Source organism: Haliotis asinina, chromosome 2 (assembly GCF_037392515.1).
Source record: "Haliotis asinina isolate JCU_RB_2024 chromosome 2, JCU_Hal_asi_v2, whole genome shotgun sequence".
Taxonomy (NCBI): Eukaryota; Metazoa; Mollusca; class Gastropoda; order Lepetellida; family Haliotidae; genus Haliotis; species Haliotis asinina.
This window is the reverse complement of record NC_090281.1, coordinates 36868170-36883900: the sequence shown is the minus strand read 5'-3', so window position 1 is coordinate 36883900 and position 15731 is coordinate 36868170. Positions and strand designations below refer to the sequence as shown.

Here is a 15731-nt window from a genome sequence, read left to right as displayed (position 1 = left end):
ATCGAACCCGGGTCTTGGGCGTGAAGACAGATGTAACATGCAACATGAACGATGACAAACGTTCACTTGAAAAGGTAACGCTCACAATTACGCAGGGCAGTTGTACGAGAGCGAGGACATGTTGAAATTCGTCGAACCTTGGTCTTCGGCGTGACGAGCGAACGCTTGAACCACTAGGCTACCCCACCACCGGTACGGAAAAGACAATACTCAGTTGCACTTAATGGAATACTGATACAATCAATGAACCTAATCAGACCTCTGTGTTGTTAGGAATGTGTCAAGTGGTCCACACGTAAACTGATCTCGCTGTGATTCATGCACACGCAACAAGTGAGGCGACAATACTTTTCAAATGGTGGCAATATGGTATACATATCCATGGAGTTTTTCAACGCTGTACCCTGAATCACACATTGCATAGGGTGTAGACTGTTTCGGAAAGCATACGTTGAGGCAAAGCCTTCGACAAAATGGCGAGTCAGTGTGTCTTACCTTCGTCAACTGTCAACAAAGATGTCTCCGACGTCATGGCTATCAATCAGTAACATTCGTTGTTAAAGTCGACAGTCACGTGCAGTCATCAGAACACTGGTTATCACTTCGCAAAGATAATGCTTATCACCTGCAGCAATTTTCCCGCCAAAATCTTGCTCTACAAAATAAGCGTGTCGTCTGCTCTCTCCATTTCAATTCATAAGCACTGAAGGGTATTTGCTAAACGATGTTCGATGAAAAACTCTTCACAGCATAAATGAAGATTTTCTCCGTAAAAAGTTTTGATTTCAAATGTCGTCTGCCCAAACAACAAACGTCTGCTCGTCGTTGCATCAACCAAGTCTCAAAATGTGTAACACAGCCTGGCAAACACTGATGTCGACTGTTCAACTATCACCACACATTCTAAACGATCCTCACACGACGGTTCCAAGAGGACCACTGAAGAACGAAGCTGTTTTCAACACTGTCTTCTAAAGACAAATAAATCTAAGGTCGCTCCCTTTATGAAGATGACTTGAAAAATATATACATTGCACCCTAAGCAGTGCGTTAGAATCGTCCATGATGCCATTGATTGGAAGGAATAATAACTATATCCCACAGCTGTTCCCACTGAACGTGTCGTCTGCCGGTCTCAATCGATTCATGTGCATATAGACAGCAAAATATTCGAGTATGTTATGTTAAAACTTGTATGTACGTATAGATCATTAAATATGTTTTGGTCCGCGTTGATAATTACTGATCCTGAGTAGAGTGGAGGATGCCTTGATTGTAGGTCACTGTGTCCACATATGAGGATAAATGGACAAATAGTTCTGTTCAGCCTGGATACTGAACTGTTATTCTGTGACTGTTGTGCTGTAACTATTGTACATTATCTAACAGATTGTGTGAGTGAGTGTGATTTTACGCTACTGTTCCAAAATTCCAGTTATGAAACGGCAGGGACACCAGACATGGGCTTCACACAAATGTTTCTGAAATGAGTTTTGAAAGATACACCGACACATCACGTAAAACAAATAATTACTGAATATTAACCCGTTTATTCAATTAACTGCATATTTTCATTAATATATAAACACTAATCTACTACCGCTCTACTTGACCGCCATAGTATTGTGATATAACTCACGCCATGGCTTACAAAACAAATCAGTATCAGCAGAAAACTAAGGATTGGTTCTGGCTTATTGTACCGAATATGTGGACAGATGTGACGTCCATACATAAACACATAGCAATTCCGGGCAGCGGTTTGTGTTGATCCAGATAACATCAAAATCATCCTTATTTCTCGAAACCCCATCAACGGTGGTACATGTGAGACACGAAAATGCAAATAAGTCAATAAAGATAGCAGACTTGTACAGAGAAACATTGACGTCAGTTATATTACATGTAAACTGGTGTCCAAAAGAAACGCCACCAGATATTGTTCTGGTCTAAAACAAAACTTCAGCGAACTATGGTAACATTTAACATTTCTTTGTAAAAAGCAACCATTCAGCAACAGTATTTAATGGATACCTAGAAGAAAAACACAGCTTGTGATCTAATATCACATGTATGACATTGGGATGCATTATCGATGCAGAATCGATTGGGAGCTTTTACAACTTTTTGGGCAGCACATATTGTTCACTACCGGTCGCGGCCACCCCTAGCAGTGATGCAGGCCCGAACCCGGCGTCGAGTAGGTCTTCTTACGTCTTACTTAGGGATCTGACGCCATTACTTTTGCAGGGCAGCTGTCAAAGCAATTCTCGTCAGTGGATGATTTTGGCGTTTCCGAATATGACGTCCAAGTTATTCCCAAAGGTGCTCAGTTTGGGACAGATCTTGAAGTTCACTCTTCACCAGTTTCGCTGCTGTCAGTGTCGCACAGTCCCGGTTCATCTCAATCAGGCACGTTGGTGTTGGCACGTCAACGTCATGCCCTTGAATGGTCGATTAGCACGGAGACCATGAATGCAGAGTCGTCTGGCCACAGTCATTCTGCTGACTGGATGCCCAATGGTGTTGGTTTTTGATGACGTCACATGCAGTGACGTAGCGGTTCCTTAAGTGAAACAGCCGTAAATACCGGTCCTCTTTTTTACCTTCAGTCTAGCACTCTTTAGTCTGTCTGCAGTACTGACAGTCTGTCGTAGACGTCTGACAAGTCTTCCGATGGTGGATTTGCAGCATCCCATGGTCCAAGTCACATGCGGTTGTGTTTGTTCCATCTGTAATATACCGATTGCTCTCTCCCTCTGCTCTGTTGTAAAACGAGGCATGTTCCTGACTGTCAAACCATTAAGATTATGCATAAACCTGGTTAGCTTTTATACCCTAATTTGATACGGGTAACATTTTGCACGGTTTCCGTTTATTCGTGTAAATTCGTTTGTTTTGTTTTGTTTTGTTTTACAAAATACGAAATGCAAGTGCTAGTGTTGTCTGGGATTAGACATTTTGTGTTAGGGTGGTGTGTTTTCAAAAAGGCTGACAATTATTTTGACAATTAACAGTCGTTTTTATTTTGGTGGTGTTTGTTTTGGCCGCTAGTTTACAATGATGCAGTACAACCAAATGAAAAAGAGTAAATGTTACAAAAAAGCTTTTTGCGGGGAACTTTTTGAAAACCATTGTCATATAGTTTGCAGAGGTACGTAAAATGTTGGTGCTATTCGACTTGAGAAGGTTCGCCATCTTTAAGAGGTCCAGCCACAAATTGTACGATTTGGGATAAAAATGGAGGGAGGTCGCGTTGGTAGGGTAAGGGAGGTAACTGTTGTGAAGAGCTTATTGTTATACAACTGCAATGATCTACCGTGTTGAATAGACCCAGTCACCGACACGTTGTTTACTTTCACAGAGTGGACATGTTCCCCGACCTTTGATTATTACCATGGTTGATATCGTGTGACATAAATTAAAAACAGGAAACTGTCAATTTCCTCCCAGGTTATTACATGGAGGATTACCTCCGAGTGGAATGAATACATGGAATGTTTGGTTTCACAAATGACTTCCCGCTTCAGCCAGCTGGTTCAACCAGTTACTAGTCTACCACTTGGACTGATGCTGAGTCAGGATAAATGCATAACAAACAACTGTCGAACACCATTGTGTCGATGTTAAAGTGACCTGCATGAACACTTCGAGTTATCCGATGTTCGACATAATTGCAAAGTGAAGTGTTTACTTCGAGGCAAACGTCGGTTCGACTCATTAAAGTTCGACACAACGGTGTTTGCATTGATGAGTGTGTTAGTTAGATTTTATGAATTGTGTATTTCTTCGTTTAAAATTCTTAAATTTACATTTCTATATTGTGCCTGTGTTTATAATGGTATGTAAAATTCGGCATGGTTTGAACATATTAATTGACGTGATCATAATGGGAACCGGATGTATGTAACTTTTTAACTCTATGTATATAGTTAGAAAGTACAATAATTTTGCAAAAAAATAATCTCTCATAATCTCAGTCAAGTACATTGTATTGTATTGAACTGTATTGGAAAAACTCTGGGTCTTAATTGAATAGGGGTGGGCAGCATGGCTCCGCTACTTGATGTACTCACTGAGTCTGCCTTATGGGAGGTTTGTCTTATGTGAAGTTCGTTTTTTAGGAGTAAGCCGTTATTTCGAACTCAAATGATAGTTGTTGGTTTTTCACTTTATTTGGCAATGTTAATCATTACAGTTGAAATGTAAGCGTTATATCGGGGTTAATGTTATCGGTGTGAAATCCCGTTACACCGCTAAAAGGGAACATAAACACACGATCATGTGATAACGTTACAGTGTGCCTGAGAATGGTGGTACAGTGCTGGGGTAGACAACATCTGTCAGGCTGGATAGCAGGAGTGAGAAGTGACAGATGTAAATCATGCAACCATAGTTGATCATCACCTGTCGCCGAGATTCCACATTCACCATGTTCAGATAAGTGAGTGAGTGAGTGAGTGGGTGATTGAGTGGGTGAGTGAGTGGTATCTTGGACAAGACTAACGCTGAGAGAAACCGCTGTTGAATTCGACAACTAAATATTAGGAGATACCGAACATGAAGAAGACAATTTAGTTTTAAACATTTACCATATAAAATTGCTGTCCAGAGTAAAATGAAAGAAGTAGATGTGCTACCTAATACCATAGACAATGAAAAGAATTGGAAATGTACAAAAACCTCTTTGAACGAAAGAGTTTCGGGTACGTGTTCCGGGTGGGACGTAAACCTTAGCGCTTATTGACAATATTATTTATCCAAAACAACTTTCCAATTTCTCCGTCGAAATACCCTATGTTATACTGCACGTTTTCGGCTGAGGGCACCAAACTCCTCGCTATGTTTAAGGTTGGGTCACTGAATGAAGACTCACCTCGAGAATATATGTGCTCCGATGAATATTAATTGTCATACTCTTCATATTTTATTCATACGACGTTTTATACATCGGATCTTCCCTGCTAATGGATTTATCCATTATATAGACACTAGCGAGGAGATTTGTCAATAATGCCCTGGGACAGCCTTGCTAACTATCGTACCTGCTTTTAAAGATGAATAACATTAGCGACAGATGTTTGAAAAATCAATAATAGCCGTACATGGCACCTTCAAACATACAGGCTCACCTGTTGCCTGCTGAGTGCTGTATTTGCACTTGAACAACTGTTTGACTGGTGTCAGGGGCAGTTGTCAGCAATATGTCAGAGTGTGAGCGAAGTTTTACGCCGCTGTTATATTTCAGCAATATCGTGGAGGGGGACTCCAGAAATAGGCTTCACATATTGTAACCATGTTGGGAATCGAACCAGGATCTTCGGCGTGGCGAGCGGACGCTTTGCCTACTAGGCTGCTTCACCGCCTCCGGTATGTTAGACCAACCACGATGTACTTTGATTCAGAGTGGGTAAACAAGTGGTTGGTAGTCTCAGTGACTAGCCTGGCAACACATCAAAAGAGGGTATAGCTTTTCCCCCCTACACACCCACACCTGCACCACCACAACCACCCCCTCATCGGTCCACCACTACTCGCCCCCATTCCCGCCACAACCTACCACAACCAACACCCCCACCCCCCTTACCCAACACTCGAAACCCCACAACCCCGAGTCTGATTTGTCATACATGTATCAAATATCTGTGCCAGGAGCCAAAGTGTGTCAGTCAAACTGGCTTAGAAAACTGCCATATCTGCTTCATCTACGGAAAATAATTAATTGATGTTCTGTTTCAGCGACCTTTTACCTGGTTTTATCTATGTCAGTATTGTCTCGTCCTTGTACTGTCCTCTACGACTTCAATAATGTCACTAACACCTGTTCAATAATGAGTCCATGTTCACTACGTGATAAGTGATACACAAAGTTTGTGTGTGTGCGTGCGAGCGTGCGTGTGTATAGGTATAGCGAGTGAGTATGGTTTTACGCCGCATTTAGCAATATTCCATGAACATCATGATGGGGGTCACAAGACATGGGCTTCACACATTCTACCCAATGGGGAATCGAACCTGGGTCTTCGGCGTGACGAGCGAACGCTTTAACCACCAGGCTACTCCACCGCCAATAACAATAATAGTTTCAGTCAATGTAATACGAATGGCACGTTTAAGAGTGTAGTGTAAGTATAGTTTTGCTCCGCATGAAGCAATATTATGCGTTGGGAAGGACCAAATGGTGTGTTCTTATCGTTTGTTGTTTATAAATATCGATGCAGAATCGAGACATGTTTATATGGCCGACAGAGTGCAAATTCGGGCTGACTTTGCGAAATACATAACCGGCAAATTACTATGAATTGCTTCATTTTTAAACAATATTAACTTTGCAATAATAGTAATAGTTTTGTAATAGTTTTAAAAAGCGTTGGTGGCATTCTATTGGGAGTTTACTACGTCTAAATAAGAATAAACACAACATTTTTTCATACCGCAGACAGTGAAGATCGTTCAAACTATATAACATGATGAAACTATATAGCTATAGATTTACACTATGTGTATGGAGACAAAGCCTAAGAAGTCTGTTATTTTTTAACGCATTTTGTCTGCTTTCGGTGAAATCAAACTTCAAGCTCATTTCACACGTTGTTCCTGTAGAGACATTTTACTACATCATCAATAGATATTGATGAGATTTATCTCCCTTCAAACTGATTTCCAATCCAGTTTGTTATCTTACCACAAACATTTTGTAATCTCGTGGGGAAACGAGACCATACCAAATATCGTTGTTTAAATATGTTGTAATTTGTTGATGAAGTTTTACAAACATGTTTGCTTGAAGATGTCAATTATGTTTTACTTCATTAGAATCTGGGAGTTCTGAAAATACATAGAAAATGTTCTATAAATCCCAGGCACAAGACCTCGTCTACAGTGTATTTCACATTTGAAAATAATGTTTCCCTTGTTATAAGAAATTGTTGGACAGCATTTGTCACCACTGGCTACTATTCGCTCGTCACGCCGAAGACCTGGGTTCGATTCCCCTCATGAATACAAAGCATGAAAGCCATTCTGGTGTTTCGCCCCGTGATACTGCCGATATGTTTGCCAAAACGGCGTACAACAACACCTACTCGCTCACTGGTCACCACTCGGTTCAAACAGGCTTGCCAAAGAAAAACACGAATTGGTCACAAATACTTCAAAGGCGCTACTCGGCTTCTTCCAGAACAACGGTAACATTGTAGGTCTCAAATGTCTGCAAAGCGCTACTCGGCTTGTCCTGGAATAACACGTGTTGGTATCGAATGCCTGTAAGGCGATTGCGAATAACTCGAGTTGTCAAGAATGCCTGCAACACACTTTGGAATAACACGAGTTGTTCTGCAAGGCGCTCCTCGGCGTGCCCAGGAATAACACGAGTTGTTCTGCAAGGCGCTGCTCGGCGTGCCCAGGAATAACACGAGTTGTTCTGCAAGGCGCTGCTCGGCGTGCCCAGGAATAACACGAGTTGTTCTGCAAGGCGTTGCTCGGCGTGCCCAGGAATAACACGAGTTGTTCTGCAAGGCGCTGCTCGGCGTGCCCAGGAAAAACACAAGTTGTTCTGCAAGGCACTCCTCGGCGTGCCCAGGAATAACACGAGTTGTTCTGCAAGGCGCTGCTCGGCGTGCCCAGGAATAACACAAGTTGTTCTCCAAGGCGCTCCTCGGCGTGCCCAGGAATAACGCAAGTTGTTCTGCAAGGCGCTACTCGGCGTGCCCAGGAATAACACGAGTTGTTCTGCAAGGCGCTACTCGGCGTGCCCAGGAATAACACGAGTTGTTCTGCAAGGCGCTCCTCGGCGTGCCCAGGAATAACACGAGTTGTTCTGCAAGGCGCTACTCGGCGTGCCCAGGAATAACACGAGTTGTTCTGCAAGGCGCTGCTCGGCGTGCCCAGGAATAACACGAGTTGTTCTGCAAGGCGCTGCTCGGCGTGCCCAGGAATAACACGAATTGTTCTGCAAGGCGCTGCTCGGCGTGCCCAGGAATAACACAAGTTGTTCTCCAAGGCGCTCCTCGGCGTGCCCAGGAATAACGCAAGTTGTTCTGCAAGGCGCTACTCGGCGTGCCCAGGAATAACACGAGTTGTTCTGCAAGGCGCTGCTCGGCGTGCCCAGGAATAACACAAGTTGTTCTGCAAGGCGCTGCTCGGCGTGCCCAGGAATAACACGAGTTGTTCTGCAAGGCGCTCCTCGGCGTGCCCAGGAATAACACGAGTTGTTCTGCAAGGCGCTGCTCGGCGTGCCCAGGAATAACACAAGTTGTTCTGCAAGGCGCTGCTCGGCGTGCCCAGGAATAACACGAGTTGTTCTGCAAGGCGCTCCTCGGCGTGCCCAGGAATAACGCGAGTTGTTCTGCAAGGCGCTCCTCGGCGTGCCCAGGAATAACACAAGTTGTTCTGCAAGGCGCTGCTCGGCGTGCCCAGGAATAACACGAGTTGTTCTGCAAGGCGTTGCTCGGCGTGCCCAGGAATAACACGAGTTGTTCTGCAAGGCGCTGCTCGGCGTGCCCAGGAATAACACGAGTTGTTCTGCAAGGCGCTGCTCGGCGTGCCCAGGAATAACACGAGTTGTTCTGCAAGGCGCTACTCGGCGTGCCCAGGAATAACACGAGTTGTTCTGCAAGGCGCTGCTCGGCGTGCCCAGGAATAACGCGAGTTGTTCTGCAAGGCGCTCCTCGGCGTGCCCAGGAATAACGCGAGTTGTTCTGCAAGGCGCTCCTCGGCGTGCCCAGGAATAACGCGAGTTGTTCTGCAAGGCGCTGCTCGGCGTGCCCAGGAATAACACGAGTTGTTCTGCAAGGCGCTGCTCGGCGTGCCCAGGAATAACACGAGTTGTTCTGCAAGGCGCTGCTCGGCGTGCCCAGGAATAACACGAGTTGTTCTGCAAGGCGCTGCTCGGCGTGCCCAGGAATAACACGAGTTGTTCTGCAAGGCGCTCCTCGGCGTGCCCAGGAATAACACGAGTTGTTCTGCAAGGCGCTGCTCGGCGTGCCCAGGAATAACACGAGTTGTTCTGCAAGGCGCTCCTCGGCGTGCCCAGGAATAACACGAGTTGTTCTGCAAGGCGCTCCTCGGCGTGCCCAGGAATAACACGAGTTGTTCTGCAAGGCGCTGCTCGGCGTGCCCAGGAATAACACAAGTTGTTCTGCAAGGCGCTCCTCGGCGTGCCCAGGAATAACACGAGTTGTTCTGCAAGGCGCTCCTCGGCGTGCCCAGGAATAACACAAGTTGTTCTGCAAGGCGCTCCTCGGCGTGCCCAGGAATAACACAAGATGCAGTATACCCAGAATGCCCATGCCACACCCATAACACCTCGCATCTGTCGCAAGATACACGTCAGTTTCCTCAGGTAAAAACGAGACACCCCGTATCAGTAAACACATCTGGCACCTACCACGGCTAACAAAGTATGTGAGCGACTAGGAAGAAAGATAACGGTCCACGTCCACGGGAACAAGCTATAGATCTAAAGAATGATTGACAGATTGGTGAACAATACTCTGAACCTTCCCTTTCACCCATTCTATTTCAAGGGGTATTGAAACCTGCACACACACTGAAGAACAAGGGTGTACACAGAACTAATATTGGACGATTGCTTATATACTGCACCTCTATTGTGTGAATTAAACATTAGTGTGTTCCAAGAATATTTATGTTTATACTGTTGCAGCGTGGATGGTCCGAGAGTTACAGGTAGTCACGGAATAATCTTGCATGCCTTGGCATGAATACTTAACTCCTGAAATTCAATCGCCCCTTTATTATGACTCTGCATGTTTCACTTTTACAGACATCCGTTAAATTCTGTCACGCGATTTCATGGTTTTGAGGGTGGACGCCATATTAAGCTGACAGTTGTGAGAAACTGAGCGGTGAGGGTTCGGTTGAGTGAGTGAATGAGTGAGTTGGGTTTTACGCCGTTTTTAGCATTATTCCAGCAATACCACAACAGGGAACACAAGAAATGGGTTCATATACGGAATCGAACCCGGATCTTTGCCGTGAAGGGCTAACGCTCCAGCCACTAGGCTCTCATAGCCCCTCAGTTAAGAAAGATTTCATACCGAAACCAGGGGAAAATGTGGAGAGAGAGGTAATTTAGCAGGACAGATTTGGGGTGGTGGGTTGTGTGAAGAGGTGGATAGGGGTAGGGGAGAAATAGCGCCTAGACAAGATGACTGTGACTAGCTTATCATACTTGACATTTATTAAGTGAGTAAAACACACATCAATGCTGGATCTGTGAGTACAGCACGATGACATTTCCCCCTATGCAGACACCAGGTGTACATCACTGTAAAACTCCCTTCTGTAGCTCCGTCTATAGACGCCATTGTTGGTCTTGTTAATTGCAAAGCCTACAGTTTACGGCGTTGCCAGGCGAGACAGTGACGCGCTTCCATTGATTTTCGCGCATGATGGTCTGTGCTGTTTTTGTAGATATTTAATTGATTGAAGCAAATCTGATCGACCTATTTCCAGCGTATGGTATTTGGTTGGATGTATGAGGTATGAGATATCATTTAAACTAAACAAATGGAGGCCATTAATTATATTTATCATACAATGGCTTGTGTGGAAACCAATCCTGCTAACTGTATCTGCATCCTATAGATAATACAGGTGGAACTAGGAACCTTTATTCATCAATGCAATGCCTGTTTTCTCAAACTACAGAGTGAAATTTACTTTATCATACTGTTTCAAATTTGGAAGTATCTCATGATTATTTCCGAGGTAAGACTATATCAAATTCGATCAAAGTGGATCTTCCAGAGGCAAAATCGTCCAGAGCCCCATGTCAAAGGAGGAAAAGGTATAGTGTTCACACCGGTATTTTCATGACAGAGGAAGGTCAAAATACGTCACTGATTACATCAGATGGTAGAAGTCACAGCTTAAGTTACTGACGTCAGTTTTTGTGAGTACTGAAATCGTTAACAGCCAATCTGACAAATGAATAAACGTGTTTAGAGAAACGGTGGATTTCATTCCATTTAGAGTCGTAAAATATGTAAACAAAGTAAAAGTAAACTACACCTCGCTTTTCATTTTTAATTTACACAACATACTTTCACAAGAACCACCCTTAATGGACATACTAAAACACAACAAAAGACACACAATTCTCCATGTGGGGTCGCCCTAATAGCTGGGAACGAAAAACACGAACGAAAAACACGTCAATCAAATATCCTCAGTAGTGATATTGACACAGGGTGAAAGGTGGCAATATTTCCTTTGATATCCTGGATGTGTTGTTCCAAAATAAGCGAGAAAGTCACCAATCGATTACTATTCAACTTGGCCGAAGTCACAGGACTCTATGGTTAATCTCTGTCGACCGTGACATTGTTGTGGTCAGTATTTATTTTGTTGGCCATGTTGCCTGGGCGACCGCCACGTGACTAAAGGTACATCTCACGGTGCTTTGTGCTCTAGAGTTAAGCCAGTGTCATTCGACACATGGGAACAACATGTGAACTGGGACAGGGTTATTGTTCTTTGTATAAACATTGCTACCAATAATCACTTCCATTGAGTGCTCCCGAGGTTTACATCGAGAATAAGATGGATGAAGGTTGCCGTGGTGATTGTGTGAGCGCGTGTAAGAGATTGTTGTTTAGCGTATCATAGATATACAGTCTAGATCAGACCTGAGTGATCGAGTTTCGTTTTACGCCGCACTCAGCAATAGTCCACCTACATCGACCATCGATTTTCGCAGTTGGGATATGGGACGCATATCAACCAGTTCAACCAGATCCCTTTCGTCACATCTTATGACACGCATGGGTTACGGAAGATCAGTTCTAACCGGATCTTCACGAGTCCAGTGTACCTGAACGGGTAAACGCGCCATTCCACGAATAGTTCAAATCAAACCCGGGTCTTCGGCGTGACGAGCGAACGCTTAACCACTAGGCTACCCGACTGCACCTCAAACCTAGGTTTGACCAATACCACGCATATCTCTTAGTGCTCCATTGAAACGGTAAACATTCTCGTCACGTTTTACAAAAATGTCAAATGAAAGAAAATAACTAATTTGGAATATCTTCCTCCAGTCATACTCGTTGTATATTTTACTTAATTTGAAAAAAGATTGGTTGCTTATATTTCGAAACCAAATAAAAAATATCCGTAAATTATTTAATTAACTATTTCATCTTTAATCGACAGTTGGAAGTGAGTCAACAGTACGTTAAATAACTTTATACATTTCAGCTTCTTGTTTAATGCACAGAACAACGTTTCGGTGTAGACGCTTACCCGTTTTCAAGCTATCCGTAAACTAAATTATATAAACATGAAGGCATATAACACGTTTGTTTATTTGCTGTTGAACGTAGCACTCAGTCACACTTCACTTGAGCGACGGCTGTGCGTAAATACCAGTCTAACAATTCAGCTATCATGAACATCGATATGCTTAACTGTTATACGATGACATGTGTCACCAAAGTCAGCGAACTTGGCGACATGGTCCCGTTAGTCGCTTTCATGACAAGCATGGTTTGCTGAAAATCACTTGTAATCCGAATCTTAACGGATCTCTGACAAAACAGCAATGCAAAGGTGGCAGAGCTTCAGGGCAGTTAGACATACGCACGTGCGCACGTACGCACGCGCCGACATAGCTTCATAACATGTTCTCCAAGTCTGTCTGGTTTATGAAGGAACATTGTTTGGATAATAAAACCATCTGTGTCATCGTTAAACCATTTATGCATATTGCTATTTGTATATCGTAACCATTGGCGACTTTTGCGAACACAAAGAAATCCATTTGAACAGAAATAGGGCCCAGGAGATTAAGTCCTGTCTGAAAGAAACCTGTGCGCCATTGTCACGACTTCTCAGAACCCGTGCATTCGGCTGTGTTATGTTAGACATGTATATGGGACCCACCGAATAGAGGTCGCTTTACAGCAACACGACTATCAGTGGAAACTAGCTGGACGATGACCACATATATTATAATTGCTCTTCCTCCCTTGAATATGAAGATGGTATTGCTGACACTGACGTCACCATTGCTTAAAATGATGTACTTTACTATACAAACTGTTTATTTGGTCAGTATTCTAAAGTGCTGACGATTTCATGATTTCTTTAGATTGGAACAGTGATATATTACAAACTGATTTGTTCGCCTGTTGTCGTAAAACGTCACTTGTCATCAGTGTTCCTTACACTTATATACGACAGCTTTATAATAATCGTGTCTGGATCAAGTCAACCAGTGGTTGATATAATGAGAGAAGATTTACATAAAGACCCAAATATATCTTGACTCTGAAACAATTACTGGCGTGAAACGCGATAGAGAGTGAGTTTAGTTTTGTGCCGCAATATCACGATGGGGGACACCAGAAATTGGCTTCACATGTTGTGTCCATGTGAGGAATTAAACTCGGGTCTTCGCCGTTACTAGCGAACGCTTTAACCACTAGGCTACCCCACCGCCCCTCAAGCACCAGAACCTAAACTGACATTATCAATACCATCTCAGTTGTATTGGTAGTTAGGAGTGACTTATATCCACGTCGATCATTTCCGCGTGAAGCAATGGATTCACCCAACCACCGGCGCCTATATCCTCCACCTATTGAAACACGGATTGCACGTGCAGGTACTGCATTCTCCGTGAGAGGTTTCCGATGATTATCCATTGCAGTTTGAAATTGGAGGTTTCTATGCTTTGCTATTTTACTGACTTAATTTAGGTCAGTAAATAATCGAATGTTGACCAGACAACCCAACCCAATGCTTGACATCATGAACATAGATGATACAATGGGATACGGTGATCAGGTTCGCTTGGTGACCACTCGTCATCGTCTCCCAAATGAGAATAACGAGGCACATGATATTAATCATGGGATTGTACGATCCAAACTCCAGAATTTACCGACCGTTGTCTTATTACTGCGAGTTAAACAACAAACGAAACAAGAAATGACAGCTATGACAGAAATCTAAAATGTATAATTCAGAAATTAGAGACGGCTGAATTCGAAACAAAAAAAAAACAGCAGTCCGCTCGATTTAAAAATTAATAAAAGATTTCTTTTATCTTTTCTTTCGGTTTGATGCATATTTTTCACAAGCATTGGATATATTATCGTTCACAGTCATTCGATAATGAGAAATACGAGGGCAAGAGTACCAGTCCTATAACGACAAACTAAAGTATTAATGGGGGAAACGTTTTTATATATTAACTAACCTTAAAAAATACTTTGCACAATGATTCTGCACGGTAGTCGATAATCGTCCCGCCTTCAATGAATAATTCAGAAACCTGTGACAAAGTCTTCGAACATTTAGATTTAGATTTAGAGACCAAGACATTTCATCCGCATTTCAAATCCACAAGATAATTGCAGTTGGTCCCAGCCCAAAGTTTAAAACCACCAATACGCTTTGGAAATTTCTATTGATAATTTATCCCATAAAAAGCCTCCTTCAGATCGAAGGATATTGTAATGAACAAATCAGAATTAAGCTCTTCCAATAACGAAGTTTTATATCAAACGATTGCTTGATGTAATGACTTCTTAAACTGATCGTACTATCGATCTCAAGGATCAACAACAACCTTACAACAACCTACATTTACACTGATGACAGATCGATATATCACCAGAGGGTACATTGATCACTGATCGATATCTACCAGGAGGGATTTAAGCTAAAACCGTCTCATACAAAACAAGCCGGTGTACAGGTAGTGCATGTGATATGTGTAGTGATTGATATGACGGAAGCACATTTATTTCCATCTCATGCGCAGACTTTCCGTTACAATCGTCATAGGTGAGTGAATATGGTTTTACGCCGCTTTTAGCAGTGTTTTGAGCAATATTGCCGCGGAGGACATTAGAAAGTGGATGTCCCCACACTGTACTCACCAGGGTAATCAGGCCCGGTAAGCCCTTTAACCTCTAGGCCATTCTGCCTTGCACCTTAAGGGGTTTTGAGAGAAGGCTTGAACAGGAGATCGGTGCCTGAGTCAGGCGTTACGCCAGGAGGAAAATAACCAAGCAAATAATAATCAATAAGTAAATAGTCAATTCTAGATCAGACAAACCACTGATCAACATTATGAGCATCGATCTACGCATTTTCCGAACCGACATGTGCCAATCAAGTCAGCGAGACTGACCACTCGATCCTGTTAGTCGCCTCTCGCCTAAAACATGGGTTACTGAGGACAAATTCTAACCTGTATTGGTTAAACAACAAACCGATTCCTCAGTGACCAACTTTTCTTTCAAAGGCAACATATATAGTAACACAACGATTTATTAATCAATGCCACTGAGAGAAAACTGTTGGTTGCCAGGCATGCTTGTTTCGGCTGACTGAATGCACCACATACAGGTACCTGTATGAATCACGGTGTTTGTAACTTGACTCCCTATACATGGATGGCTCTGGCGTGACTGAAATCTGCGTGGGGTAGGCTCTGACATCATCATCGATGGTCAACAACATGCTCGTGAACGTACGTTATGACGCTTTAAAATGTCATCAACAAGACACTTCTATAGCTAGCTCATATAGGTTGATAAGGTTGACAAAGGTGTTTACTTCACGTCATCGCAGATAAGACCGGCAACAAATAAACGCGATTTTGTTGCAATACAGCTGGATTTGAATCAATGAATGTGTGTTTATTAACAAGGTTCTTGAGTGGCACATAGAAGTCCGTATTCAAGTATAAG

General features: G+C 43.2%; 1 protein-coding gene across 3 annotated transcripts in view; it reads right to left on the bottom strand.

The window, feature by feature from the left end:
- The window catches only part of LOC137273685 (choline transporter-like protein 4), a 58112-nt gene that overhangs the window by 33554 nt on the left and 8827 nt on the right, over window positions 1-15731 (bottom strand). Inside the window, exon 1 of one of the 3 annotated variants that reach the window (XM_067806483.1) lies at window positions 496-1247. The exons of the other annotated variants lie outside the window; for them this stretch is intronic. Coding sequence (XP_067662584.1) covers window positions 496-532 — 37 coding nt within the window. The 5' untranslated portion in view covers window positions 533-1247. Of the gene's footprint in view, window positions 1-495; window positions 1248-15731 lie in introns of those variants that run through there. 3 annotated transcript variants of the gene reach the window in all.